Source organism: Perca fluviatilis, chromosome 7 (assembly GCF_010015445.1).
Source record: "Perca fluviatilis chromosome 7, GENO_Pfluv_1.0, whole genome shotgun sequence".
Lineage (NCBI taxonomy): Eukaryota > Metazoa > Chordata > Actinopteri > Perciformes > Percidae > Perca > Perca fluviatilis.
This window is the reverse complement of record NC_053118.1, coordinates 32,376,661-32,404,455: the sequence shown is the minus strand read 5'-3', so window position 1 is coordinate 32,404,455 and position 27,795 is coordinate 32,376,661. Positions and strand designations below refer to the sequence as shown.

At 42.1% G+C, this 27,795-nt stretch overlaps 1 protein-coding gene across 2 annotated transcripts; it reads left to right on the top strand.

The window, feature by feature from the left end:
- The first annotated feature begins 1,033 nt into the window (after positions 1 to 1,033).
- Positions 1,034 to 27,540, top strand: ptpn23a (protein tyrosine phosphatase, non-receptor type 23, a). 2 transcript variants are annotated; one of them, XM_039804928.1, is made up of 25 exons: positions 1,034 to 1,386; positions 3,389 to 3,463; positions 4,912 to 5,039; positions 5,662 to 5,738; positions 7,389 to 7,438; positions 7,623 to 7,754; positions 7,839 to 7,919; positions 8,022 to 8,153; positions 8,406 to 8,453; positions 9,067 to 9,123; positions 9,258 to 9,316; positions 9,432 to 9,511; positions 9,880 to 9,994; positions 10,098 to 10,163; positions 10,622 to 10,767; positions 11,842 to 12,159; positions 13,585 to 13,739; positions 14,985 to 15,316; positions 16,033 to 18,553; positions 18,846 to 19,030; positions 19,154 to 19,258; positions 21,643 to 21,781; positions 23,315 to 23,428; positions 23,963 to 23,989; positions 26,199 to 27,540. In XM_039804928.1, the coding sequence occupies exons 1-25, from the start codon at positions 1,303 to 1,305 to the stop codon at positions 26,793 to 26,795; spliced, it is 5,823 nt and encodes a 1,940-aa protein (XP_039660862.1). In that variant the 5' UTR covers positions 1,034 to 1,302; the 3' UTR covers positions 26,796 to 27,540. The 2 variants fall into 2 exon arrangements, with proteins under 2 accessions (XP_039660862.1, XP_039660863.1); XM_039804929.1 differs by lacking the exon at positions 23,963 to 23,989 and having other exon boundaries at positions 1,035 to 1,386; positions 26,199 to 26,795.
- The last annotated feature ends 255 nt before the right edge of the window (positions 27,541 to 27,795 follow it).

The window sequence follows — 27,795 nt, the reverse complement described above, 5'->3', positions numbered from 1 at the left end:
AAATAAGCTTTCTCAGTAAGCCATGTAGAGCTACAGGAAGCAGCAAGACATTAGCACAGTTACATATCAACAGTATCCCAATTCAGTAGAAGAAGCCACGCAAGCATCAAAACACAGCCAAGCAACACAGACACCGTTCAAACATGCAAAGCAATAACAAGCAGTAGTAAAAAGATAAAATAGGCTACATCACTCATGAAATAGGCTATACATCACTCACATTATAGCCAACACGATGTCCCCTGTGGTGTCAAGGAAAGGCATAAATATTTGGTTCATTATTCCTGATTATAGTGTTATTATGGATAATTTTATGCCCCCAACAGTAAAAAAAGAAAGAAAAAAAAGGCAAATAAGCTCAAAATATTTAGCAAAATGAAAGCTGTGAATAAAAGCAATTGATTATAAATTTTAACTATTTCAGATTTAAATGCTCTAATATTATTAGCGTAATAAAGGCTAAAACATTTATTAGGCCTATTGGGATACAAGTTGATAAAAAAAAGCATAAAAAATAACCCCTTACCCCTTGTTTTGGTGGTATTACATTACTTATTAATTATTCACACTATACAGTGGTAAACTGAGAATGACTTTGTAACTGCGGTGATGGTGCACTGCATAAACCATTTTTGATTCTTCATGAATCTGCTTCTTTCATTTCTTGTACAGTGTTGAAATTAAAGAAAAACAAACAATCACCAAATTAGCTAAAAACACAAAAAGGAAAGTATTCAAGTTGCACCTAACTGCTGCTACATTAACACACATCCTGGTATTTTATCCCTGACCATCGCACATATTATATATACTGTGACCTTTTGCACATCCAGATTAATATTTTGCACACCCTGCACAAAACTGTAGGCCTACAGCCTTGAAACAGTTATTGCACATGCTTTTTTAATGTAATATTTCTATTCTATATTTATGTTCTTATCTGTTTCAGGACTTTGCACGATTGCTTGTTTATTCCATTTTAATATGTTTATTAACCAAACACACAAGGTAAATTCCATGCAAGTGAAACATACTTAATAAACAAAAAAATCTACTACTACTAAATAAATCTCATTCTGATTATGACGACATTTCCCACGAACCCACGCGGCGGGTGCTGTAGGTTAGGAGCTTACGTCACGTGTGCTCCCAGTTTCCGGTTGAAGTGTAAATGGATACATGACACAGTTGTTTGGAGGAAAAAGCTGCTTTTCTTCTTTTGGAAAACCGTTGACGTCCACAAAACTACCGACGTGGGATTGACATCGTAACGGCCGACAGTCCCGTGTAGACTCGGCCGCGATGGAGGCGGTTCCCCGAATGCCGATGATCTGGCTAGATCTGAAGGAGGCTGGGGAGTTCCAGTTCAGTCCGTGTGTCAGGCAGGTGAGCTGGGTGGGGAATGGAGCAACAGGGCTGAAGTCAAAAGTCAACCAAACAAGGATTGTGGACGACTGGATAACCCAACCAAGAAGTTAACGTTAGCCCCCGTTAAAACAGTTAGCCAGCTGTTACTCACTGTCGGAGATCGGATATTATTTTCAGACCTTCGCTAGCTAGCTTTCAGATTCTGGCAAATCTCCCTGACCACCGCCTTTTGTTTGCTAACGTTAGCTTCATGCTAGCTAATAATAAGCTAGCAGCTCAAGTCGAAGTTCATAATTACCTAGCCCTCAAGTAAGTGGCTAACTATCGTTACTTGTGAATAAACCGCGTTAAAGGCAGAGGCACACATTACCTCTTATTAGTAAAATAACGAGCCTGGCTTCTCACGGCCCAGTCAGACTAGCTACCGACATAGAAAATAGTAAACAGTGTTCTCATTGTCACATGCATCTGACATAGCAGGTTCGTCACAATGTCAAACCAACAGCCCGTCTACACATTAGGCACGGATACTATGTATTTTATTTGCATGTCACTCTTTACATGCATTATAAAAAAAGTATACACGAAGTTACACCTGTTACAATACCTTTCTGACCTAAATCAGTTAAAGCTAGTGATTAAAAATGCAAACTATGAATACAAAAATGACATCAGGAATACCCAGAACAAGGAAAGGTAATAAACTGAACACAAAAGGCAAGAGGAGATGTGGGTGTTGGATGATGTTTTAGATTTCATGACCTAACTCAGTGCTTTAAAATCAGTTGTTTTTGTGCGTCTTGGAAGCGTGTGAAAGATAATTTATAGGCTCTGAAATGTTGCTTCTTGTTACAAACTGTGTCTAACATGTATGTATTCTTATTATAATGGCATGACAACCTGAGGTATAGTCAGGTGTGATGTCAGTGTATGTGATATTAAAATGTGTTTCACAGTTGGACTGTTTTAATGCCCCCTGATTTTTGTTGTAATTGAGGTTACAATACTGAAAAGCACATCCTACTTCTCAAGCATCACAATATTTACAAGAAAAAAAAAAGGCAGATCATTATTGCGTTTTACTCTAATCTTTATCTGGTGACCCATTTTCCAGCACCTTCCTGGTGCAGTTAAAATAACCGATCTTTGCCCTCGTGGGTTACTGTAACTCCTGTCTGTAATACTCCTGTGAGATATTTTGCAATGGACTGCCCACACCAACACCTTCATTTAATAATGCTTCTTGTCTTGTGGGACTTGTGTAAAATGTATGGTAGTGGTAGTATTTCTTTTCTATTTTAAACGCTGGATCTCATTTTGGAACGAGTCAAACTATATTACGTAAGAGGTTAATGTTACGTTCCCTATAGGCATTAGTTCTATATCTAAATCAGCTACAGTTTAATCTGTTTAACCAAACAGAAGGCAGAATAGCACGTTTGGCTTGTAGAAGTCAGGACAATGCCTGCCTGTCTTGTCGCTGTGTCATGGTGGATCATTCAGGACACTTCAGGACTCTCCTGCTTCCATGATTTCATTATAAACAAAAAAACAGAAGCACTGGTAAACTAGTGAGCGTGTCTGCAGGGTTGTTCACCTCCTGACCTGTCATTAAGTGACTTGCTGCTTATTACTGTGGGTCATGGGGACAGGGAAAGTCTTGGCAAAGCATGATGGGAGAACTCCAAAGCCTATAGGAGAGTTCAAAATGTTTTGTTAGGGCCAAAGATTAGTACATTGATGAATAAGTTGCAGTCAAAAGACATTTGGAGTGAATGTTAAAAACATTTATTTCCTAAACAGTTATCCTGCATGTCCGATTTTTGTTGAATGTGATTCTATTGTTGAAGCCAAAGCCTTAAAAAACGTATTCCAGTCTGGAGTTGTTTTTTTTTCTCTCAAATCCACAACAGTCTTTTTTTTTTTTCAGAGTAGGAAAGGAAGGAACCTGTTTTTTTTTTTTATTTATTTTAAATGTGCCACTTTTACCTACCTGTTCTTTCTGTCTCTTCTCCTCCAGTTCATCTTGAAGAATTATGGAGAGAATCCAGACACCTACAACGAACAGCTGAAGAAACTGGAGACGCTGCGGCAGGTGGGGACTGTGTGAAACTTCTCCAGACACAGCAAAATAATTTTCTGTCAGACCTCTGTGACTCCATCTGTTGTGATACAGGTTCCTTTTACAGCTGCCGATGAACACAGTGAAACTTAGTCAGTTGTCGGTTACACTTTACTTGAAGGTATCTACGTGAGAGTGACATGACGCTGTCATGAACGTGTCATAAACATTATAAACAAGTCATAAACGTTGATGACATAACTCTTCTTTTAGTAAGTGTCATTCGGTTTTTGTCATGACAAGTTATGGATAGGGTTAGAGTTAGAGATAGGGTTAGGGTTCATGTGTCATGACTGTGTCATGTCACTCTTATGTAGATACCTTCAAGTAAAGTGTTTCCCAGTTGTCTACTACAAATTCCATTTAAATACAGCAAACAAGAAAAACAAGTGCTCCCTGGTTACAGCCTCAGTTCATTTCTATGTATGACAACTACAAGTCAAAAAATATAATAGGAAATGTCAGACTTATTAGTGCTATAAGTATCTGATGTTGCAGAAAACATACAAGGATCTCAAAAAACCAGTATGGTATAAGAAGGTCGCCGCAGCCTGCTATGATTAAATGATATCAAATATTTAGATAAACAGCACAAAGACAATATGGAGCTCGCCAGAAAGTTGTGGTTCTTATATAAAATGTTACCTGGCAGTGCCTGGTTTTCTCTTGGTGTGTTGCCATCTCTCCGGTACTTGATGGTTAGGTATATTGTTAGTTGAGATCAAGATTCAAGATTAACTTTATTGTCCCACATGGTGGGAAATTTGTCTTGGGCACTTAACCCATGCTGCAGCCATAGTAAAAACAAACCAACACAGACAGCATGTACAAACAACAAATACTGTACAATACCACACCACAGACCGTACTATGGTCCTGATGGTGTATAAAACCCAACATGGTGTTATGCAATGCATTAGTTAAACAACCCGGCCACAGTTATTTGTCCTTTTTGTGGCAAAATGAAATCTCTCTCTGCCATATCTGCAAATCTTTTGCAGAGATTCCACTTAAGATGGAAGGTAACCTATATCGCGTGCTTTACAACTACAGAACCCACTCTAAAATAAGTTGAGTTAGTGTTGAGGTCATCGTGATGAGAATGTAATCCTACTGAATGTGTGTGCAGTTTTTTTTTTTTTATTTCCTTGGGGAAACTTTAATGGCAGATGAGTGGAGTGAAATGCTCAATCTTACCACTAAGTGATATCTGCTGTGTTTTCCACTCTACTGATGTTTGCGTGCCAGGTTGCACATCCACCCCTGATCTGATCCCAGTCAGCATTCAAGTCCCAATAACACCTAAAAATGAGCTCTTTGGAAACGGCACCAAGATTCTGAAATTCTGAAACTTGTAGGGTTATATGATGTCGTTAGCTCACAGTGTGTTTGACACACGGTATTTTGTGTCCGTTTCACAGAGTGCGGTAAATGTGACGAGGGATTTCGAGGGATGCAGCACACTGAGGAAGTACTTTGGCCAGCTGCATTACCTCCAGAGCCGAGTACCCATGGGAACGGGCCAGGAGGCTGCTGTTCCCATCTCATGGTAGACACACACACACACACCCACACACAACCACACCACCAGCTAGTGGTCGGAAGCTTATTTTAGTGTCCTTTGGATAAAAATGTCAGCTCACTGGCCTGGATCCTTATGTACAGGAGTGAACAAAATAACAAGAACATTTTACAAAACAGTTGAATGCATGCAATGATCTCTTTCCGTTAAGCATGTGTCAGAGTAGTTTTTAATAAATGGTTTGGTTCTAGCAGATTTGATTATATGATTGTGCCTCCCTTTGTACAGAATGGGATCAGACTGATAGTGTATATTTATTTGCTGATATTAACCTTTTGTTAAATATTAAAAGTTCCAGTCATATTGTCCTGCTCTGATGTGAACTTCCTACTTTACTACAGCAGCATGACATTAATAAAGTTTATTTGTTTTACTTTAAATATTTTTTTTAATGGTTCCTTGAGCAAATGATTTGTAAGATAGCTTATAACTTGTGTGTCTATTTTTCTACTGTAGCTGTATAGTTTTTCAAATGAATTGCACTGTTCACAAAATCATATCAAATATACACATGTATACACACTCAACTCTGTTGTATTTTTGATGTATGCTCTGTAATATACCCTTTTCTATCTTTGTTTGTGTGCAGGACAGAAATTTTCTCTGGAAAAACAGTCACCCACGATGACATCAGCTATGAGCAAGCCTGCATTCTCTACAATCTTGGTGAGTTATGTCACGTAGAGCAATTTATGGTCATGTTTTAAAGTAAACCAGCGACAAAACCTTGGAATTTGAACAAATTTACTTTTGCAGGGACTGTAAACTTCTACAATTTTCTGTGTAAACTAGTTAAAACACAATTGGTCACTTAACAAATCTTAATCGTAAAAGACTTTTAGACTTTACTGTCCCCAAGGGGAAATTCTTATTCACAGCACGCTTACAGAAAAACACAAGTACAAACATAAACTGACATAAATTACACAAAAGAACACAGATATTAAGTTATTTTATTATTTGTGGTCAAAAGCCCTTGAACATAGCTAAAACTAGCTAAAACCATCCATTTTTTCTATATATGATTTTAGTTTTTGTAGCATAGATTTCACAATTTCAGTAGTAATTTTTGAGTAATTGAGTTGCATTTCACCTGCTGATTATTTTCTGGATTAATTAATTGTTTGATTAAACCTCAGAAAACAGTGAAAGGTGGCAAAGGTTAAGGGGCCCGAATTTAACGCATGGCGGGAGTGGCATGGCGCAGGTGCGTTTAGGGCATGTACAAATCCACTTTTGCTAGTTTAACGGTGGAAAAAAGTCTTTCATTAATTCATAGGTGTGTTTTGGGCGTAACATGCAATAAACCAACCAGAGTGTCATCTCCCATTCCCTTTAAAAGCCAGGCGCGTTTGGACATGGCACATTGCTATTATGATGGAGGATTTGCTGAGCAGGAAGGAGAGATTTTCAGGAGAAGAAACTGTATATATGGCACGAACACTATGCCACCAAAAATAACAATGAAATGCTGCGTTATTGACTTTAGACCGGGTTTTTGTTGGTAAATGGCGCGATCACTTTCCACTGCCTCAATTCACCTGAACACACCTCCCTGTAAGACCCGCATGCCCATGGGCGCACAGATGGGCGCCGGTGGATTTGGTATTTAAACGACGTGGGCGCTGGATGGGAAATTGACAACTGCCTTGGTCTTAAACTAGCAAAGACACTTGGGTCGGGCTTTGCGCTGCACCAGGTGCAAGACAGGGCCCAAGGTCTTCAAATTGCTTTTTTTTGGTCCAATTAACAGTAGAAAACCCAAAGATATTCAGTTTACTGTAAAGTAAGATAAGGAAAAACATTAAGTCCTCACACTTGAGAAGCTGGAACATGTTTGGCATTTTTGCTTGAAAAATGAGTTACAGTTAACAAACTGACAAACAAATTGACCATAAATAATAAAGATAGTTGCCGATTAATTTTCTGGCGATCGACTAATTGTTTCAGCTCTAGCTACATGGCTGCATCATGACTTTCTTTATGAACAGTCCCTGATCAGATTTCTGTTTCTCTCAACTGTGCGTCATCAAACCACAAAAACTCACTGAGATAACATTTTAAGGAAATCTGAAACTAACTGCAGAGAAATGCTGATCGTAGTCAACGTGTATGCCAAGCTGGCCAGTGTTTGCTGAATGTGTTAAGCAGAGTAGGGATTTCTGGCACACCTTCACCTACTTCCAAGTGGCATGGAAAAGGGAAAAGACTAAGGAGGTGATTTTTTTTTTTTTTTGCTGTAAAAAAGAAATTGCTGTAATTTTAAACTCTTCTCAATGTGAATCTTTACTCAATCTATCTTTTGATTCTCCGTAGGGGCCCTGCACTCCATGTTGGGAGCCATGGATAACAGGGTGTCTGAGGAGGTAAGACACACACACACACACACACACACACACTGTCTGTAGGATACCTTTTGTAGGCTGGGATGTCTCTGCAGCACCACAATACTTAATTCAGAATGGTTTGACACATATTTTGCCTTTCAAACAAGTTATGCACAAACTTGTATGCACACACAGTCCCACTGACTCTGTGCTCTCTTTCCAGGGGATGAAGGTGTCGTGCACGCACTTCCAGTGCTCGGCTGGGGCGTTCTCCTACCTGAGAGACCATTTCAGCCACAACTTCAGCGTGGACATGAGCCACCAGATTCTTAACCTCAACATCAACCTTATGCTGGTAGGTTACACACGTGCAAACAACACCCAAACGCAAACGCACAACCTTCGAAAAATGTGTCATCAACCCATGTGTGCCTCCCAGGGCCAGGCTCAGGAGTGTCTTCTGGAGAAGTCCATGTTGGACAACCGGAAGAGTTTCCTGGTTGCTCGCATCAGCGCTCAGGTCGACTTCTTACCATTGACTATTAATTACATTTAATTACATCATGTCCTATCCACCAATTATTACAATATTAGAGGTTAATAACTGGATGTGGTGCTGCAGGTGGTGGATTACTACAAAGAGGCCTGCAGGGCTCTGGAGAACTCGGAGACGGCGTCTATGCTGGGAAAGATTCAGAAAGACTGGAAGAAACTGGTTCAGATGAAGATCTACTACTTTGCTTCTATTGCACATGTGAGTCTAGTGTGTGTGTGTGTGTGTGTGTGTGTGTGTGTGTGTGTGTGTGTGTGTGTGTGTGTGTGTGTGTGTGTGTGTGTGTGTGTGTGTGTGTGTGTGTGTGTGTGTGTGTGTGTGTGTGTGTGTGTGTGTGTGTGTGTGTGTGTGTGTGTGTGTGTGTGTGTGAGTGAGGTAATTCAGTATTCAGTAGCATGTATGAACGTGCCTGTGTGTTGGCATTTGATGACAGTTTTTTTTTTCTCTAAACAGCTTCATATGGGAAAACAGGCCGAGGAGCAGCAGAAGTACGGAGAGCGGGTAGGACCAAAGTTCACATTAAAGATTTTTTTTTCCCCTTCACTGTCAGGGTGATGTGGCTTTGATACTGTCGGTCACTGCATTGTTCCAGACAGAAACTCCAGGCAGAATTAATGCATACTCAACCATTATTTGCAATATTTGTAAAGGTTTTGCAAGTAATTTAAAAAAAAGAAACTATGTCAGAAAAGCTGAAAGAAAGCTTGCATATTTTCCGGCAGCTTTCCATATGAAAATAATGAAATTCTTAACTCGCTTCAACAAGCCAATGTCAAATAAAAAGCAAGCCTCTATTTTGACAAACTTCTTTGTAACTACGATGGGATGGACTTTTCTTTCTTATCTTAAAGAAACACAGAAGTACTTGGAAATTCTAGCTATTATTATTATTATTATTATTTATTATTATTATTAGCTGTTATTTTGGGTCACAATAATCACTTAAACTTCTCCTAAGCTTTTTTAAAAAAAATTTTTTTTACTGTTGTAGTCATAGTAAGCTGCTTTTCCCTCTGCTAAATGTCTCAGTGTCTCACTCTGTCTTTCTTACTCCAGTTTTCCATTCCCTTGCATTTATTTCTGTTGCTTACTTAAAATGTTGTGTTTCCAACAGTTGGCGTACCTGCAGAGCTCCTTGGACAAACTCAGTGAAGCCATCAAGCTGGCCAAGGTAGAATGGCACTGTCTTCCCAGCAACACATAATCGGATCTTTTTTGTGTCACTGCAGCCGGTCTTTAGTTTTGTTAAACAGTGCCAACACTTACACACCAACTCTCCTTTGTCTCTTGTCTTGCTACAACCAGGGTCAACCTGACAGTGTGCAGGATGCCTTGAGATTCACCATGGACGTTATCGGGGGAAAGTGAGCAATAAATCTTGTGTCACAATTTTGGTATTTTCACGTAGTTTCACCGCTGTCCTGCTTTTGATCAAAACCTGTAGACATGCATGTAAAGATTTTGTCTTTTCACCTACAGGTTTAATTCAGCGAAAAAGGACAATGACTTCATCTATCATGAGACGGTTCCTTCTCTGGAGACTCTGGCCTCAGTCAAAGGTAACAGGAAGTAGCTTCAATGTGTTCACTCTCTGTGTACACAGCGCCTTTTATCACTGTGTGCATGCAAAGCTGCATTTGTATATAGATGTATTTTGTTAAATGTATGTATGCAGAGTGATAGGAACAGCCCTTCGTGTGTCTTTGGCTGTGTTTAACTGGGTGTGCCAGTGTACAGTATGTGACTCAATTCAAAATGTTGGACTTGTTACATTACTTTATAGATTATAAAGTGATTCTGTAGCTTCCGCCATAGCTGTTTTGCAATTGATGAGATTTCCTCTCTTGTCTTCTGTTGATCTATTGTATATAAAATGAAGCTTATGTGTTGCTGCGCCAGTAAAAGCAGCTACTCTGTGCCCTTCTAGGTGCCCCACTGGTGAAAGCGCTGCCAGTCAACCCCACAGACCCCAGTGTTACTGGACCAGACCTGTTTGCCAAGTTGGTGCCCATGGCTGCCCATGAAGCTTCTTCTCTGTACAGGTAGGCACCTTCAGTGGATGCTAAGTTGAAGATGAAAAAGAGTGTGTTTAGTCAGTCAAAAAAAAGCTTACTAATGTCTGTGGTTATGTTTCTGTTTTTCCAGTGAGGAGAAGGCCAAGCTGCTGAGGGACGTCATGATCAAGATTGAGAGCAAGAATGAAACACTAGAGTGAGTGTGTGTGTGTGTGTCTGTGTGTGTCTATGTGTGTGTGTGTCTGTAAATTTAAGTCAGGATGGTAAACGTAGTACTTCTGACATGCGTATGGACTGAGAATTGTCAGAAAGAATTACTTTAAATAACAGACACATGTAATTTTACCAATTTAAGTGCATTCCATAAAGTGATTGGGTAAATTCTTGTATGTGTAATTTTTGTATGTGTTCTCTATTCAAATTAACTAAAAATCCCACCACCCTCATCTGATTCCTCAAATCAATATGTCCATAAATCCAAAGATCAATTCCTACAAGAATCTATAATTTTTAAGAATTTTGGTACCTTTCATGGCCATTCCATACTCTGAACTTGATGCCTTAAAGTAATAGTGATTTACTGAAAGGAATAGATTTATTTTTTTACTACTGACTGTGTCAGTATGAGCTGACTGGTGTGGTCTCCTGCTGCAGGCAGTTCATGGACTCTCTGGGCTTGGAGCCAGAGTCGGTGGACAACCTGGACATGTACAGCCACATCCCTCCGGTCCTGATGGAGAAGTGTGCTGCTCTCAGTGTCCGACCCGACACCGTCAAGAGTCTCATCCAGTCCATGCAGGGTCAGTGGCAACACACACACACACCAGACTACTAATACACATATGACTACAAATTTTTAGCAATGCCAATAAATTCACGTTGATTTTACAAAAAAATCGAGATTTATTATATAATTGTCTCTAATTAGCTAAAACAAATTAACAAGCAGGCCGTATGAAGACAAACCTTGACAAAGAGAATTACTTTAACGTTTATTATGACAATTACTAAAATTCTATGGCTACTTTTTTAAGGTAATGTTTAACTTACTATGACTTTTTAACATTTAAGGATTTGAGATTTTTTTTTTTATATATGTGATGGAGCTTTAGAAGAATAGGCCCTATGATGTACACAGAGCTTATTCTACTTATCTTATCCATATGTAAATGAAATACCAATGAAATTTCATATCACAGCACCCAAACCATTTTGTACATAGTTTATAAACAAAAACTTCTCTTGCAGCCTTTTAACTATGTTAGCAAGTGCCCCCCTGTCTGCACCCATTAGGGATAACAGCCTTTTCGTGCCGCGCCTGCAATTTCTCAACTCTGTCGCATCTCTCTCACACACACACACACACACACACACACACACACACACACACACACACACAATAACACACACACACACACACACACACACTGCCCCGGCACCGCCCTTCCACTCACGTCACGTTTTTTAAATCCCCTACAGCGCGAAACAAGTCCCGCAAATGCGGCGCAGAGGAGCTTGTATGTAATCGGAGGACAAATGGCTCCTTAGTTTCGAAATTATGATTATGAAAAATTTTGCGTGAGGGATTATTTCACTTCACAGAAAAAAAAATATTGGAATGAGATGGCTAACTGTAGTAGCGTTTATTCCAATATCTATAATTGCCTAATTTAGAGATCACTTTTTTTTTTTTTTTTTACCAACTAACAATAACTTTGACCGGTTAACGTTGAAACGGTCAACCACCGGTCAAACGGTCATTGGTTAACATCCCTAGCACCCATTTCACTTTTATGATTGCTTGTGTGTTCTATACGGCACCTATTTGTGTGCTTCAGTATAAATGATGCCTGTCCCATTCCTTGGCTCTGTAGGACTCTCCGGTGTCTTCACCGATGTGGAGTCTTCACTGAGGGAGATCAGAGACGTTCTAGAGGCAGACGAGGCCGGCCTGCGAGCCCTCCAGGAGGCTGGCGGCCCTTCTGCAGCCGAGGCGCACCCAGCAGCGCAGGCCCAGGCTCTGGCTGAGATCCGCAGGGACCTGGAGAAGTACATGGAGGCCCATGAGAAGGCCAGTTTTACCAACACGGAGCTCCACCGGGCCATGAACCTGCACATCAGCAACCTTCGTCTGCTGGGTGGGCCACTGGAAAGTCTGAAAGAGGCCCTGCCCCGACCCCAGCTCAGCGAAGGTGAGGGGGTGTTGAGGGTGTGTGTGTGTGTGTGTGTGTGTGTGTGTGTGTGTGTGTGTGTGTGTGTGTGTGTGTGTGTGTGTGTGTGTGTGTGTGTGTGTGTGTGTGTGTGTGTGTTATTTAGCACAATGTGTTTATAGTAGCCTAAAGTGGGATTTATGCTTCTGCAGAGGCTCCAAGCAGAGCTTTCGCTGTAGCCTACGTAAGTGGACTGAAGTCTATACTTGTGCGTTGGTGTCTGCATCGATCTCTTTAAGAGAATAGCAGGGCCGGCATGTGTGTGTGCGTGGGGAGTATGTGGTAGAGCGAGTGAGAGAGTGACAGGGATTAGCGTCGGAGCGAATACCGACTCTAGAGGCATAGTGGGAGAAACAGTGTCTCCCTTGTGCTTTCTGACCACAGTCGGAAATCTGTAGCAAGTAAAAAATTTTAAATAAATAGTGTTATAATTTACCAGCTCACATGTCATCAAATTGTGTGTTTTGTCTGACCAACACTTTAAAACCTAAAGATATTATACAAAAAATCCTCACAAATGAGAAGCTGTAATGTTTGGCATTTCTGCTTGAAAAAAAAATTTAAATGATAAATTGATGATCAAAATTGGTAAACCTTTAATTAACCCTGGTGTTGTCTTCCTGTCGACCATTAACTTGTTGTCCTTCTGGGTCAAAATAAAAAATTAACTTGTTTTTTGGCGCTTTTTTCCGACGTTTATGTCACTTTTTTCAAAGCTTTCTTTAGTCATGGTCAATACACCTAATTTAAATGACATTATCGATAATGTTTTAGTTAAAAAAAAAGCAAGAAAAAAAAGCTGAAATTATGACTAATAGTTAAGATCAGAGGATGTTGATTGGATCACAGACTGGTCAAAGTTTAGTCAGGATGCTGTTTTGAAACTTTTTTTATTTTTCAAATGCTATAAAATTTAATAAAGCATCCAAAATCTAATGAAAGTAATCATTTATTTTACCTGCGAAGAACATTCTATTGGTTCTCTACAACGTAAATACACACATTCATGTTATTTGTGGGTAATTTGGTTGAAAGAAACCCATATTACAACTTGAAAACAGGTCAAATTTGACCCGAGGACAACACAAGGGTTAAGTGTTCAAGAGCTGAAAAGGTTTCAGATGTTTAATTGTGAAGGGAAGCAGTGTCTGCTACATTGTGTTGTGAAACATAGGTACAGTATGTAGCTTATCTTATGGATTTAGATATAAACTCAATGTAAGTAAATCTTTGAGTATACAGCACTTTTAAAAACCAGGATTACAAAATGCTTCACAATTACAAAGATGACATTTGCATGAGATTTAAAATGCTAAACGGATGTTTTAGATGTATCAGTCATGCTGAATTCTATCATATAATTTTATGAATCGTATTGTAACCCTCTGTGTGTGTACATGTATGCAGAGGAAGTCGCAGGGCTGCAGTGTATGAAGCGGATCCTGGGGAAGGTGCAGGAAATGAGGGAACAGAGAGGCTGTTTGGAGAAACAGCTCCGCGACCTCATCCAGCAGGACGACATCACCTCCACCCTCGTCACCACAGAAAGGGCAGACATGAAGGTATGACGTAAAGTCCACACAAAACATGCAGATTGTGACTTCAAGTAAGAGTTTGCACGTTTTTAAATTGCACCAGTCAGTGGGTTTTGTAATTTCTTGTGGCTTTTGTTTAGTACACAATCTTTCTTAAAGTATTATATGTGAGACCAACCTGTGTCCTCCTAAGCGAGATAGATGAGCACATAAGATGCTGGGTCCAAACTAGTTAAATGATAGCCAGACAGGTTCTGCTAAGAGTATGGAGGAACGAAGTGGTACCTTCAATCCAAGAATGGGCTTGTGAGATGGCTGGAGTGGCAGCATTTGAAAGAATGTCATACAAACGGTTTGCAAGACTAAGTGTTCACACCAAAAAATTGGGAAAGTACCTGAGCTTTTTGGAGGTCACCTAGGAGGCCATGTACTGTGGAGAGACCTATGCAATGTGCTTATGGGGTTATCATACATAATATGTTTATTTGGTTTACAATTTGTCGATTTTGTTTTTTATTTTATTGAATATTACTATTTCATCTTTTCCTTCCAATTTTGTATAGGGTGGCAGGGATGGCAAGTGTGGGGTTTAGACAGGGAGGTGATGTGTTAATGTTGAGTTTTGATGTTTTGTTTTTAAAAAAAAAAGTATAAAAAAATGTAGGGATCGACCGATGCTGGTTTTTCAAGGCCGATACCGATAACCAATATTTGCAACCGATATGCATTGGAAATGAAAATCTTTAAGTCAAAATTAAGATTTTGTAATGTTACAAACTCCAACACAAATCTTTGTTTAATGCTTTAAGCAATTATTTAATAAATGAGAAACTTTCAACATAATAACACAGTAAAAAATAGTCAGATAGTGTTGTGGGCGGGACATTAAGTTCAGAAAATGGCATCACTTTACTGCAATGCAGCCTTTAAAACCAGGAAAAGACAACTTATGCCATATTACGATATCCAGAATCTAAGATGATCTCTAGTCTCATGTCACGATGTCGATATATTGCCCAGCTCTAACATTAAGTCAGACTCAGTAGAGAGGGAAACTGAAGCGGAGGGACAGACAGAGCTGTAGCTGAGCCAAAGTAGCCCACTTTTTAATTAATTAACTTTATAGTTATTAGGCAAATAAAACACTGATACAGATAATCTGCAAACTGCCAAAAAACATCCCCAAAAATCGTCCAGGGCCGATAATCGGTCTAACCCTAAAAACAATATTAATCATAAAAATAAATAATAAACTAACCTGTGTCCTTCCAGCGTATATTTGAGGAGCAGCTGAAGAAGTACGAGCAGGTGAAGGTGTATATTGACCAGAATCTGGCAGCTCAGGAGAACATCCTGAAGGCCCTGACCGAGGCCAACGTCCAGTACGCCTCGGTCCGTAAAGGCCTGAGCCTGACTGAGCAGCAGTGGAACAGCACCGTGCAGGGACTGGTGGGCTCGTACGAAGCCTATGAGGACCTGATGAAGAAGTCTCAGGAGGGGAAGGAGTTCTACGAGGACCTGGAAGCCAAAGCATCACGTTTGCTGGAAAGAGCGAAGACCCTATGCCAGACCAGGGCAGAGGACAGGAAGCCCACCTTGGAAAAGTAAGGCAGACTTTGAAACAATAAGGTTTTAATACCAGGAGTGAGACTTTTGAAAGTTTAAAATACAAGAAACCTGTATTTTTGAGTTACAGTGGATTACTGTCATAATATGAGCTGCAAAGATTTATTGATTAGTCAACTATTAAAATAATCTGTTATTTTAAGTATTAATAAACTATTTTGATAATCGGTTTGAGAACAAATCCACTTAAATGGGGATATTTTTCTAGTTTCTTCACGTCGAGACACAAAACGAGACATTTGATGACATAATCTTGGGCTTTGGAACACACTGATCAACATTTTTCACCATTTTACAGTCCAAACAACTAATCGATTAAATGAACAAATAAAATCGACAGATTAATCGAGAATGAAAATACTGGTAATGGGTTAGTTGCAGTGCTAGTCACAGTGATGCTCTGGCTCGCAGTTAGACTCTTCCTGTTTTTTTATCCTGTTGGTATCCTCCACTCTACTTTCTTCTCTAAATGTACTCTTAAAAGTTTTGCTGCGATATTGGCTTAGTCACAAAGTGAAAACAAAAAAGCAATTTTCTATTTCACAACATTGACCCCCAGATAGAAAAAGCCATTTAAGGAAAAATGTGGCCTCATGGCAGAAGAGACAAATTTTGTAATTATTTGACTTCTCTCTGGTGAAACTTCTATTTAAAATCCTGAATTTCACTTGCTCTGTGTTTGTCTCCTCCTCAGAGAGACCCAAAAGAAGCCCCCAGCACGGCCTACAGCAGCCAAGCCCTCCTTAAATACCAAGGCTTCAGATGTCGACTCTGCCTGCTCCAGCCTGGAGGATCCAGAGTTGGCCGAGCTTAGTGCAGCCATCTTGGCCTTGGGGGGTGACCTACCCGAGGAGCTCCGTAGCCTCCCGCCGGACATTCCTTCCTTTTCCAACACTGCAGTTCGTCTCCCCGGGCATGAAGCCTTCATGCATCCTTCTGCCAACCTGAGCGGCAGCAGCTCTCTGCCTTGGCCGGGTGCTCCAGCTGCTGGTCTTCATCGCTTCCCTGCCAACCTGCCTCCTCCAGAGCTCCTGGCACGGATTGCTCAGTTTCCTACTTCTGGGCCTCTACATGGACCTATGCCACGCGGACCCCTTCCTCAGATGACTCCACAGATGCCTCCACAAATGCCGACTCAGGCAGCTGTGTCAGGTTATCGGCCACCGCCTCCTCAAGCCCCCCAACCTGGCCTTGTAGCCCCTGTCCCAGTTCGGCCCTCGACCACCACCGTGGATAGCATCCAGGGCCCTATCCCCAGCTACGCCTCTACACCACACCACCATGTCCCCCCTGCAGCCTCAACTGGCTACACTGTACCTCCACAAATGGGGGCCTACCCCCAGTTTGTGCCCCGACCAGGGATGCCCATTCAAGGCCCACCCCAACCACAGCAGCAGAAGCAGCTGCAGCCATACCCTCAGCCCACTGGGCAACCACTGCCTCAGGGGTACCAGCCTGGACCGAGGGCTATTCCTGGCCCTCACCCTCATCTCCAGGCTCAGCAAGCCTACCCACATGGATATATGCCCCCTCAGCCTGGTGTTCCCCCCCATTACCAGCAGGCATTCCCAGGTCAACTGCAGCCACATCAACAACAAAATGGCTATCAGCCCCAGCCTCAGATACCCCAAGGCTACCAGACTCCACAGGGCTACGTGCCCCAGCAGCACCCTCAGATGATACCAGGCTCCATGCCAAGGCCACCTCAGGGCCAGATGCCACACATACCCCCAACTTCTCAGACAGCACCTCCTGCATCTCAACCCTACCTGCCCCACCCCCACCAACAGATGCCCCCTGGACTCCCTCACCAACACATGTTGCCACATCAGCAACAAATCTCAATGCCCCCTAACGCCCAGCAGATTCCGCACCACCCACAGATGCAGATACCGGGTGGTCCCAGAGGACAAATGCCCCCCACAAGTCAACCAATGCCACCAGTCTCGCAGAACTACATGCCCCCCAGTAGCCAGCCACTTCACCCTACCCTGCACCCACAGATGTCCCCAGCCTCACAACCGCATATAGTCCCTGGTCCTCAGGTCCACCTGCCAAGGGGCCCTATGCCACAGATGCCACCCAGTGCACTACCCCAACAACATCACCCCCACCCCGGGCAGCCTCCTATACCAAACATGCCCCAACAGCCCATGCGGATGCCCAGCCAACCCCAGGCTCAGCCCCCTCATTCTGGGGGAGTGTGCTACCCTGGAGGGGCTCCAATGATGCCTCAGCAGCCCCTGGCACCACAGCCTGCAGCTTCCCAACAACCTCAGGCTCCCCTTCCCATGACCCATCCACAGCCCTCTACTATGTACCCTTCAGCTCCAGGAGTGAATGTACCTGCAAGTGCCCCCCAGCAAAACACTGCCATGGGCCCACATGGTCCACACGTTCCCCCAGCTCAGCACATGATCCAGCCCTCTCCTGGAGGTCCTTCAGTGGCTCAAGCACCCAACGCTGTCCCTCCTTCCCCTTCGCCTTCCCCCTCCCCATCTCCCTCTCCAGGTCCTACCTCTCTAAGTCTGAACCCCCAGCAGAGACCCACCCCAGCCCCCACCCCTGGAGGTACAGCTCTTCCCTCTCCTTCTGCTGTCTCTCCCTCCACATCGCAGTTTCAGCGCCAGAACTCAAGCACAGATGACCTCCTCTCTTCGAGCCCCGAGAGTCAACCTGGAGGCACCAAGGCCCCCACCAATGTCCTCCAACCCACCAAAGCTGACCCACAGGATGGGGAGCGACGCAAGAAGAGCTCCCAGGCAGTTCTCCTGATCCAGGGCGACCCTTACCAAACCCCAGAGCGTGTTGCCCGTCTTCACGGTGAACTTGAACGTTACAGAGCCCAGGTAGACTCCCTGGAGCACCCCTCAGAGAATGAGGGTGGCCTGTCGGTGCTGGATGCCCGCTGGAAAGAGCTCCAGGACCAGCAGGAGAAGGACGCCCGCCAACTCTCGATCGCAATCGCCCGCTGCTACACCATGAAGAACCGTCACCAGGATGTCATGCCCTACGACCTCAACCGCGTGGTGCTGCAATCAGGCAAAGACGACTACATCAACGCCAGCTATGTGGATGACTTGTCGCCATACTGCCCACGCCTTATTGCCACACAGGCTCCGCTCACCGGCACAGCGGCAGACTTCTGGCTGATGGTGTATGAGCAGAAGGTGTCAATGGTTGTCATGCTGGTTTCAGAGCAGGAGCTAGAAAAGGTACTGAGTTTAGTTTAGTTTTCGCTGTGTTTTAATATAGAAGTGATTAAAACAACATATGGTCTGCAGCTGCAGAAAATTTAAACAGATATTTTTTTAAATAATTTTTTTAGGAAGAGTTAACTTCTTTTTTTTTTTTTTCAAAAGAACAATTATATAATAATAAAAATAAATAAAAGTTTATTTTTGGAAACGGTTCATATAGATACAAATGTAATTTCCTTATTCATTAACTACCATATTCCTTTTATTTTTCGTCTGTTTTTAACGTTGTCTTCTGGATCTCTCCCAGGGAAAGGTTGTGCGCTACTTCCCAACCGAGCGCGGCCAGCAGGTCTCTCAGGGACCAATCACACTCATCCTGACCACGCAGAAGACCACACCGACACACGTCGAGCGCATGATCAGCCTGCAGTACCGCGACCAAAGCCTAAAACGCACTGTCGTCCATCTCCAGTTCACCTCCTGGCCGGAGCTGTGAGTCATATAGTTTTATTAACTCGTTTCTGTTGAAAATGCACGTTTCGAGGTTGTTGGTATTTATTACGCTGATTATTAATTTAATCAGAGGAGTCATCGTTTCTTCATATTTCTCATCAGGGGTCTCCCTGACAGCAAGAGCAACCTGCTGCGATTCATCCAGGAGGTTCATGGACACTACTTCCACCAGAGGCCCTTACACACACCTGTTGTGGTGCACTGCAGGTGAGTGTGTGTCAGGGTTTGTTGAAATCTCGCAGTATGATACAAGATTGCTGAACGATGTATACAATTGTAGCCGTTTATCCTGCAAGCTGCAATCCATTTCTATTTGATCCCGACCGATATTATCGGCGGGCCGATATTATCGGCCGATATTAGGCATTTTCCAAATTATTGGTACTGGCATTTATAACGGCAGATAAATGAATATATAAAAAATAAAATAAAAACGGACCCTTCAACCATGTTATGAGTGTTGGCGTTGCATAGTTTGTCCACCAGAGGGGGCTCTGCAACATGCCTGTTGGCAACACTCGTGTCTAACCCTTTAAGTTTCATATCTTAAAGGAACACGCCGACTTATTGGGAATTTAACTTATTCATCGTAACCCCCAGAGTAAGACAAGTCGATACATACCCTTCTCATCTCCGTGCGTGCTGTAACTCTGTCTGACGGCTCCAGCATTAGCTTAGCCCAGCACAGATCCTGCAGGTAACTGGTTCCAACTAGCCTACTGCTCCGAATTGTGACAAAAGTGCGAGCATATCACTCTGCCCAAGTACTATATTCTTCTGCCTGAGAATATAGTTCCCAGTTTGTTTACGGTTAGAAGATGGCTGTTCCTCATGTTACGTTGTTTTTTGTACACGCTACAAATCACAACATGTAAATAGGAACATGTTGGCGTTATTTTGTCACTTATTCGGAGCAGTAGGATTACTGGAACCATTCACCTGCCTGTTCTGTTATGGGCTGATGCCGCTGGAGCAGCTTTACAGCACGCACAGAGATGAGAAGGGTATGTATCGACTTGTCTTACTCTGGGGGTTACAGTGAATAAGCTAAATTCCCAATAAGTCGGCGGGTTCCTTTTAAGTTTGTATTTTTATACATTTTATTTATCAGAACTTTAATATATTTTGATGTTCTTCTGTTCTGTTGTGACAATAAAACAAACACATTTATTTTTAAACTGCATTATTATATTATTTTATGAGGACTCCTAAATAACTACAAATAACTAATGTTAGGGATATATATATATTTATATATATATATATATATTTTTTTTTTAATCGCCACATATTTGTATCGATATTGGCCTTAAAAATCCTTTATCGGTCGGACTCTAATTTCTATAGTGTCTTTAAAAGGGATTGGTACAGAGACCTACTTCACAAAGGCGATTTAAGAGAACTAGAGAAGTTAACACTCCCAATTGTAAATGGTGACAGCGTGAAGTTTATAAATAAGTGTTCTCTTCAAATTGCAGATAAATTGAGAATCCGAAAGAACTTTGCATGTTCATCCACATGTTTTTTCTTAATTAGTGAAACATGAACGAGAAGAAATTATCCCATGTTGCAAAAATGATCAAATGTGTCCCTAATCTTTGGCATTCTCAAACGCACGGGGCAGGGACCCAAAAGGGTTATTAAAAGGGTTAAAAGAGTCCCTCAGCAAAATAGAAGTTTGGTTTTTACTTTACAACGCCTGTGTACCCTTAAAAAAAAGCTCACATTTTCCCGGTAAAGTACCAAATTAACCTCTCAATTTCCAACACAGAAGTACTTTAATTGTTTTTAGTTTTTTTAAAGATTATTTTTGGGGCATTTTTAGGCCTTTATTGACAGGACAGCTGAAGAAATGGAAGGGGAGAGAGAGGGGGAATGACACGCCGCAAAGGGCCGCAGGTCAGAGTAGAACCCTGGCCCGCTGCGTTGACGAGTAAACCTCTATATATGGGCGCCCGCTCTACCAACTGAGCTATCTGGGCGCCTTTCTTTTTTTTAATGCACATTGAGTAGTTCAAACTTAATTCTTGTATAACACTGTTTTGTACCTTTTTTACTGTTTACCTTTTTCATTAATTTATACATTTTTAGCTAACCTTTACTTAACCAGAAAAGCCATGAAATTTAAAATGTCTAATTTAAAGAGTGTTCTGGCAAACAACATAAAGCACTTAAATAAATAAAAATATGCCACAAAGTCAAAACTAAACAGATACAAATTCTGAATAGAAAATAAGATTAGATAAGCCTTTATTGAACCACAGAGGAATGAAATGTGTTTGTTGCAGCAAGGAATAATTACAGATAAATAGTGAAAGTAAAAAAATAAACGAGGTATATAAAATTAAAATATGAAAAAAGAAATATGAACTATAAAGTAAAAGTGATAGTGCTGGGACGTGATTACTAGGTATTGTGTCCATCCTAAATAGCACCTGGAAACAATATACAAATTGTGTTGTTTTACAGGTTCCAAAAAACAGCACAGACACATCAGATGATCTAGTTCCTTGATCCACAGTCATTTGAACTCATCAGTGATGTGGTGAGAGTGTTGCTAATCAGCCTGTACTCTTGTCTGTGTGTCTCAGCTCGGGCGTGGGACGCACCGGCGTCTTCTGTCTGCTGTACGCTGCGCTGCAGGAGCTGGAGGCAGGAAACGGGATCCCAGACCTTCCAGTGCTGGTGAAGAAGATGAGACAACAGAGGAAGAACATGCTACAGGAGAAGGTCAGACACACCAAACGCTGAAGCTGTGTTTGGGATTTGTATTTGAAATCTGCAGTAGGCAGGATTAGACAGGTGGTAATTGTTAGGGACTTCATCTCCAAAATTAATTCAGCGTGACATCGGTAGACTGTGCGCTCCTTGGTCATAAATTTCCTCCTGGTGGCTGATGGGAGATCAGAGGTTCGATGGATAAAGTTTTCCTGATTCCAATCTGAGAAGAATAACAATTTTGTAAAAAGCAATTTCCTGGATAACTGTTATCCAGGAAATTAATTTTTACAAAATTGTTATTCTTCTCTTGTTAATAAGGTGACTGCATTGCACAGTGCTCAGCATAAGTGAATACACCCCTGCTAAAGTTGACTAAAAAGAGGAATAAAAACTCATCTTTTGGAAATTGATCTTAATGCCTTAATTAAAAAAATGAGGAAAAATCCAACCTTTAAGGACACCAATTTTCTTTGTGAATGAATAATGTATCGTAAATAAATAAATATTCTTCCTTAAGACATTGGCATGGGGTACTTTCCATAAGATCATATCTCAATGCAAATCAAACCAGCTATTAGGCTAACTGAAATAAAACCATGCCAATCTGTAGGTATGGTGAAGGCTATGTGATGATGTGGGGGGGGGGCTCTATTTTAATTCCAAAGGCCAAGGGAACTTTATCAGGATGCATAGTATCCTGGATCCATGAAATAACTGGTCTTTAAAAAAAAAAAATCTGCCTGCCTCTATGGGAATTTAACATAGGGGTGTGTATTTTAAGGAAGAACATTTATTTATTTACGATACATTATTCATTCACAAAGAAAATTGGTGTCTTTAAAGGTTGGATTTAATGGATTAATTAAGGCATTAAGATCAATTTCCAAAATATTAGTTTTTATTCCTCTTTTTAGTCAACTTTAGCATGGGTGTATTCACTTATGCTGAGCACTGGAGCTCCACTTTGTGGTTTCTTCTGATGTAATACTGTACACAGGTGCTGCTACATCCTGCATAGTGCAGCTGACTCAATAAGGGTTGTAAAAATAGCAGGATAAACTTTAAATTCATAACACAATAGGGTTGGGCGATATGGAGAAAATCAAATATCACGCTATCTTTTACCAAATACCTCGATATCGATACCGGAACAATATTGTAGTGTTGACTATTGGTGCTTTCACAAAATATTTCCACAATGAGATTTTTGATAAATAATCATCAGTAATGTGGATATAATGATGAAGTGGGTAAAGGCAAATAATAGAACAGTTACAACAGTCTGGTAAGTTCAGAAAATGACATCACTTTACTGTAATGCTGCCTTTAAAACCAGGAAAAGACACAACTTATGTCATATTACGATATCCAAAATCTAAGACAATATCTAGTCTCATATCATGATATCGATATAATATCGATATATTGCCCAGCTCTACAACACAAATATAGTACATGAAGTAGTCACTAAACCTCAGGGGGAAAAGATTTTTTGCATATAAAAAGGCTTTATTTTAATTGTCTCTTTTGCGCCGTCTCCAGCTCCACCTGAAGTTCTGCTATGAGGCCGTGTTGAAGCACGCTGAGCAGGTCCTTCAGAGACACGGGATCACTACCGCCACCTACAGCAAGAACACCAACTCTGCAGCCACAAAGGTTTGACACCGTCAAAGTCCAAAACTCTACTCAGGCGCACTAGATGGTAAAATGAGTAAACTGGCTTTGGGAGTTTTCGGATTCACCTGCCTCTGTGCCCAGACGATGTGACTACCTTTCAGTATGTAGTTTGAAAACTGACCTGGTTTTATTTTTTTTTGTTTAGTTTTAGAACCCGACTGACCCTCAGTATCCCATAGGAAACAAAACTCCATTCACTCATTATATTGCAGAAATCTGCAGGCAGAGCTACCAGACAATTATCTTAATACCTGGTCAAAAGAAAACCAGAACTATCTGCGTGAGAAAATGAAAAAATGTGAGAAAATGTCTTTTCTTTATAAATTGGGGGATCTGACTCTTCGGTGTTATTGATAACATGTCTTTGAAGTCAAAATGTTTCAATGTCATCAAAGGAGTAGAATAGAATTGCTTTTCCTCTAGTGAACTTATTGAATCTCATTCCCTGGTAGCTCCAACCTGTTTCATCATTCTTACTTTACTTATATTTTGCTCACCTGAATCGTTCCAAAGGATTTCTACGTGTTCTGTTCAGACGAGGTAACCCCTTTTATTGTCCGTAAAGCTGTCCGTAGTGCAACAGGAGTTATTCATTATAAATAAATTGTATTATTATAAGTAGGGTTGGGTATCGCTTGGGTTTTTTCTGATACCGGTGCTGAAATGATACTTTTAGAACTGTGCCGGTGCCTGAACTGGTAATTATAAAATAGGGTAATAGAGTATTTTACAATAACTTTGAATGCACCACGAGGCCTACTAATTTCAAGTGAACGCACTGGCTGTGTTGTTTTTCCGACAAAGGCAGCTGCACACTGCTTAATGTCCCGCTGTTGGAATCCTCTACAGTGAAATACAGACACACTTTTACACCGTTTAGCTGTCAGCATTTTAACCGTGTTTACTCCAGCTGCTAGCTAACGCTAGGCTAACGTTACCTGCTCCCAACCATAGACCGTATATAAACTGGACCAACAGATCCCGTTGCTCTGGACGGAGACCAGTGAAGGATATTAGAAGCACTTTTCCGGTGAGCGCTGAGAGTTACTGAGCAGCCTCCAACTGAGAGAGACGACGTAGATGTGACGTGAGCAACCCGTCAGAAAGTGTGAAGTCTTCTGGTAGCTGTGCCGAGAGAAATCTCAATCATTCCCAATCTTGGAGACGGAGAGCGTAGGTATATGTAAGGAGATAATATAGGCACAGGCTAATTATTGCTAACTAAAATGCTAGTTAACATTAGTAATTAATTAAACTTAAACTTAGTCGAAACTGCCTGCGAGCTTCTCATGTACTGTTCGGTAATTCCTCTACCAAAGAATTTCTAACATAGGAAGAAGTTCCACTCCCTCGTTACTTCCGGGTTCTGAACTGGTTGCAGTTCCACCAGAGTTCCATAAAGGAGCCGCTCACAGGCCAGTGCAGAATGAATGGGACTCTATGGAGCTATACCCCTTGAAATCCACTTTTCTCAGGATATAATTTTTTGTCTAGTAATTTGAATGTTGCATTCGAAAGGGGAGGCAAAGAAAATACACACTGCTGGGTGTTAGATTTCTTTAAAGTCTTTTTTTTTGTTCTAAAAAGCCTTTTAAAATGTCAGTGACGTCATACACATATACGGCCAGAGATACTGCTTTACGGCAAGCTCTGAGTCGCTTCCTTTTTTCTCTCGAGGCATCAACAACACAGCTGACAGGTTAGGCTCTCCCTGTTAATACACGTGCTAGGAAGAGGTTTGCTAATGTTTTAAAGACTACGCCGAAATATTCACTCTGACATTCAGGCTCTGCTTCGGATGCCGTCAAGCGGGATCTCCGATCGTAATCAGACCTTCACTGACCAATCAGCATTCATTAGCAGAATGCTAGCCTGTTATGGGCTACAACGACTCACCCTGTAAGAAATCAAAAGGACATAAGTACTCGTTCATTCAACTTTCAACCTATAACCCATGTTGAACTTGCAAAAACTACAATCAAATCTGAGGTTTCTCAACGACAATCAGGTGAAAGAGACAAATTTAGCCGTCTAGCTCCATAGAGTCCCATTCATTTTGCACTGGACCGCGATCACCCCCAGTGGAACTCTGGTGGAACTGCAACCAAATTCGGTACAATGGGGCTGAATAGGGAGTGGAACGGCTTTCCGTAGACCGGCTTTGCATCTACTATGCAACAGTAAGTCGCGTGGTTATGACACAATCGTTAGCCTATTTAAAAAAAAAAAGTCTGCTACGGAGCCATAACGTGAGGTACAAGGTAATGGAGCCTTTTATACATTGTCGTGTTTCTTTAGAAATAAACAATGGACAAATAGAGTCTTTAAACGCTTCAGATGTAAAGTTATTCACTGTCAAAGTGACGTCAAAATGAATGGCAGTCAATGGAATGACAACGGCGGGTGATTGCTTGGTACCATCAAAATGGCGCCATAGGAGCTACGCGTTGTTGACAGACGCTTACCCACTTGCTGCCAAGTGAAGTGTTAACTAGCGTCACATGCAGCGATGCTTCTGTTGCCTCTAATGTCTGTTTTGGAGCATCAGAGAAAAGGCACTTTTTTCGAAAATGAGCCGCCGAAATCTGTGTTGTGATTTGGTCCGGTAGATACCGACTGTTTAGGCACCGGTGCCGTATTAGCACCGGGTTTCCATACCTAACCCTAATTATAAGTTAGAAGCACTTTAGTTTCTTTGTGTCTCTTCTTATCTGAACATTTCTCTTTTCTGAACCTTCCCTCTGGTCAGCCTTACCCGAGACAGGAGTCCCAGCAGGACCTCGTCCTCGGTGGTGACATGCCTATCAGCTCCATCCAAGCCACCATCGCCAAGCTCAGCATCCGGCCGCCGAGCGCCACAGACCCAGCCATGGAGGCCACCTATGGCCTGGAGGAGCAGGTTGGCGCCATCTTAACCGGCCTCGACTCGCCAGGTGAAGTCCAGCTGCTCCAGGACCTCTATCCACCCACAGATCCCCAGCCCCCCTCCTCTTTCAGCCCGCCTCTCACCTGCCCTACCCACTCTCCACCACCACCCAACGGCCTGGACGCGGCCTCCCCCTCCACGCCCCCATCAGCCAACCATCAGCCGGCCCCAGAGGCTACGGCCAGCGTCAGCCCGCCTCCTCCTGCTTTCCCTGCTCCGGCTCCCTCGTCGCTGGAGCTGCTGGCCGCGATGACGCCCGAGGCCTTCTCCATGGAGGGAGGGGGCAAAGGGAAGCACAGGGTGACCAAGCAGAGCTTCCTGCAGCCAGCGGAGGGTCAGGGTCTCCACGGGACTCGAGGGGAGGAAGGCGACGACCCGCTCAGCAGCCTGGACCCGCTCTGGGGCCTCGGCAAGCGCTGAGACGAGTCCACGCGTCGCTGACATCTCTCACTTTACCACCAGGCGTTAGCGAAGGCCTCTAGCTCTTTCTAATCCTGCTTATAATAAGAAAACCAACCAAAACACTGAATCCTGAGAGCGTAAAGACATTTTTTGCGGTATCAGTTACCAAGACGTGCCTGGTGGCAAGACGGTAGGGGTTCAGTTTTGAAGTTTGGGCTTTAGCGGTGTGATACCTGAAACACAAACGCACTAGCTGCTCCTTCAATCACTGGCGGCTTCTGGGACCAGATCACTATGCACTTGTCTGTATTCCTTCTGTCGCTCTTTGCTGCTTTTCTTTCTACGTTTGGATGTTCTGCACTCCCAGCACCAGATCTGGGCCAACAAAAAAAAATCCCAGAATGCACTCCACTTTTCGTAGCCCCCCTTCACAGGGTGTGATGGTGTTCGGCTGCTCTAATCTTGCGATTGTTTTGAACTGGAATAACGGATGCATGGAGTTGCAGGCAGGCCGGAGGAGCTGGGTGGAGTTATCTTAAGGACACAAACACCTAACTCAATCAGTGTGTATAGCTCAGTTGTCATGGTAACACAGAGCAGCATACAAATCTGCACGTCTTAACAAGTTGATTATTTTTCTTCATCAGTAACACTGTAAATACCTTAAATAAAGTTAGACTACTCCAAATGTCCTGGTAAACTTTCACTAATCATTCATTATTGTAAACAAAAAAAAAATTAAATAAATCCAGTAGACAGACAACTGTTGTGGTATCAAAGCCTCTTTATTTGAAAATTAGTACAAAGTCTGCGCTTTTTTTGTGTGTTAAAAAATAGTAAATTAAATAACCTCCACTACTACAGCCTGTGTAGATTGTAGCCTGCCAATAAAGGGAGGAGACCTGGGGGTTAAATAAACCTAAATGTTAGTTGTTTTTTTCTGCCACACCTCTGATTTTCCTGACAGCTGTCTAAACAGAAAGAAATGAAATGATACATCTGATTTCTACTCGTTTAG

Coding starts and splice junctions, on each gene's coding strand:
- ptpn23a (XM_039804928.1), top strand. CDS start 1,303: ATGGAGGCGGTTCCCCGAATGCCGATGATCTGGCTAGATCTGAAGGAG. Junction 9,317..9,431: donor ATGGACGTTATCGGGGGAAA/GTGAGCAATAAA, acceptor TTTCACCTACAG/GTTTAATTCAGCGAAAAAGG. Junction 9,512..9,879: donor GACTCTGGCCTCAGTCAAAG/GTAACAGGAAGT, acceptor GTGCCCTTCTAG/GTGCCCCACTGGTGAAAGCG.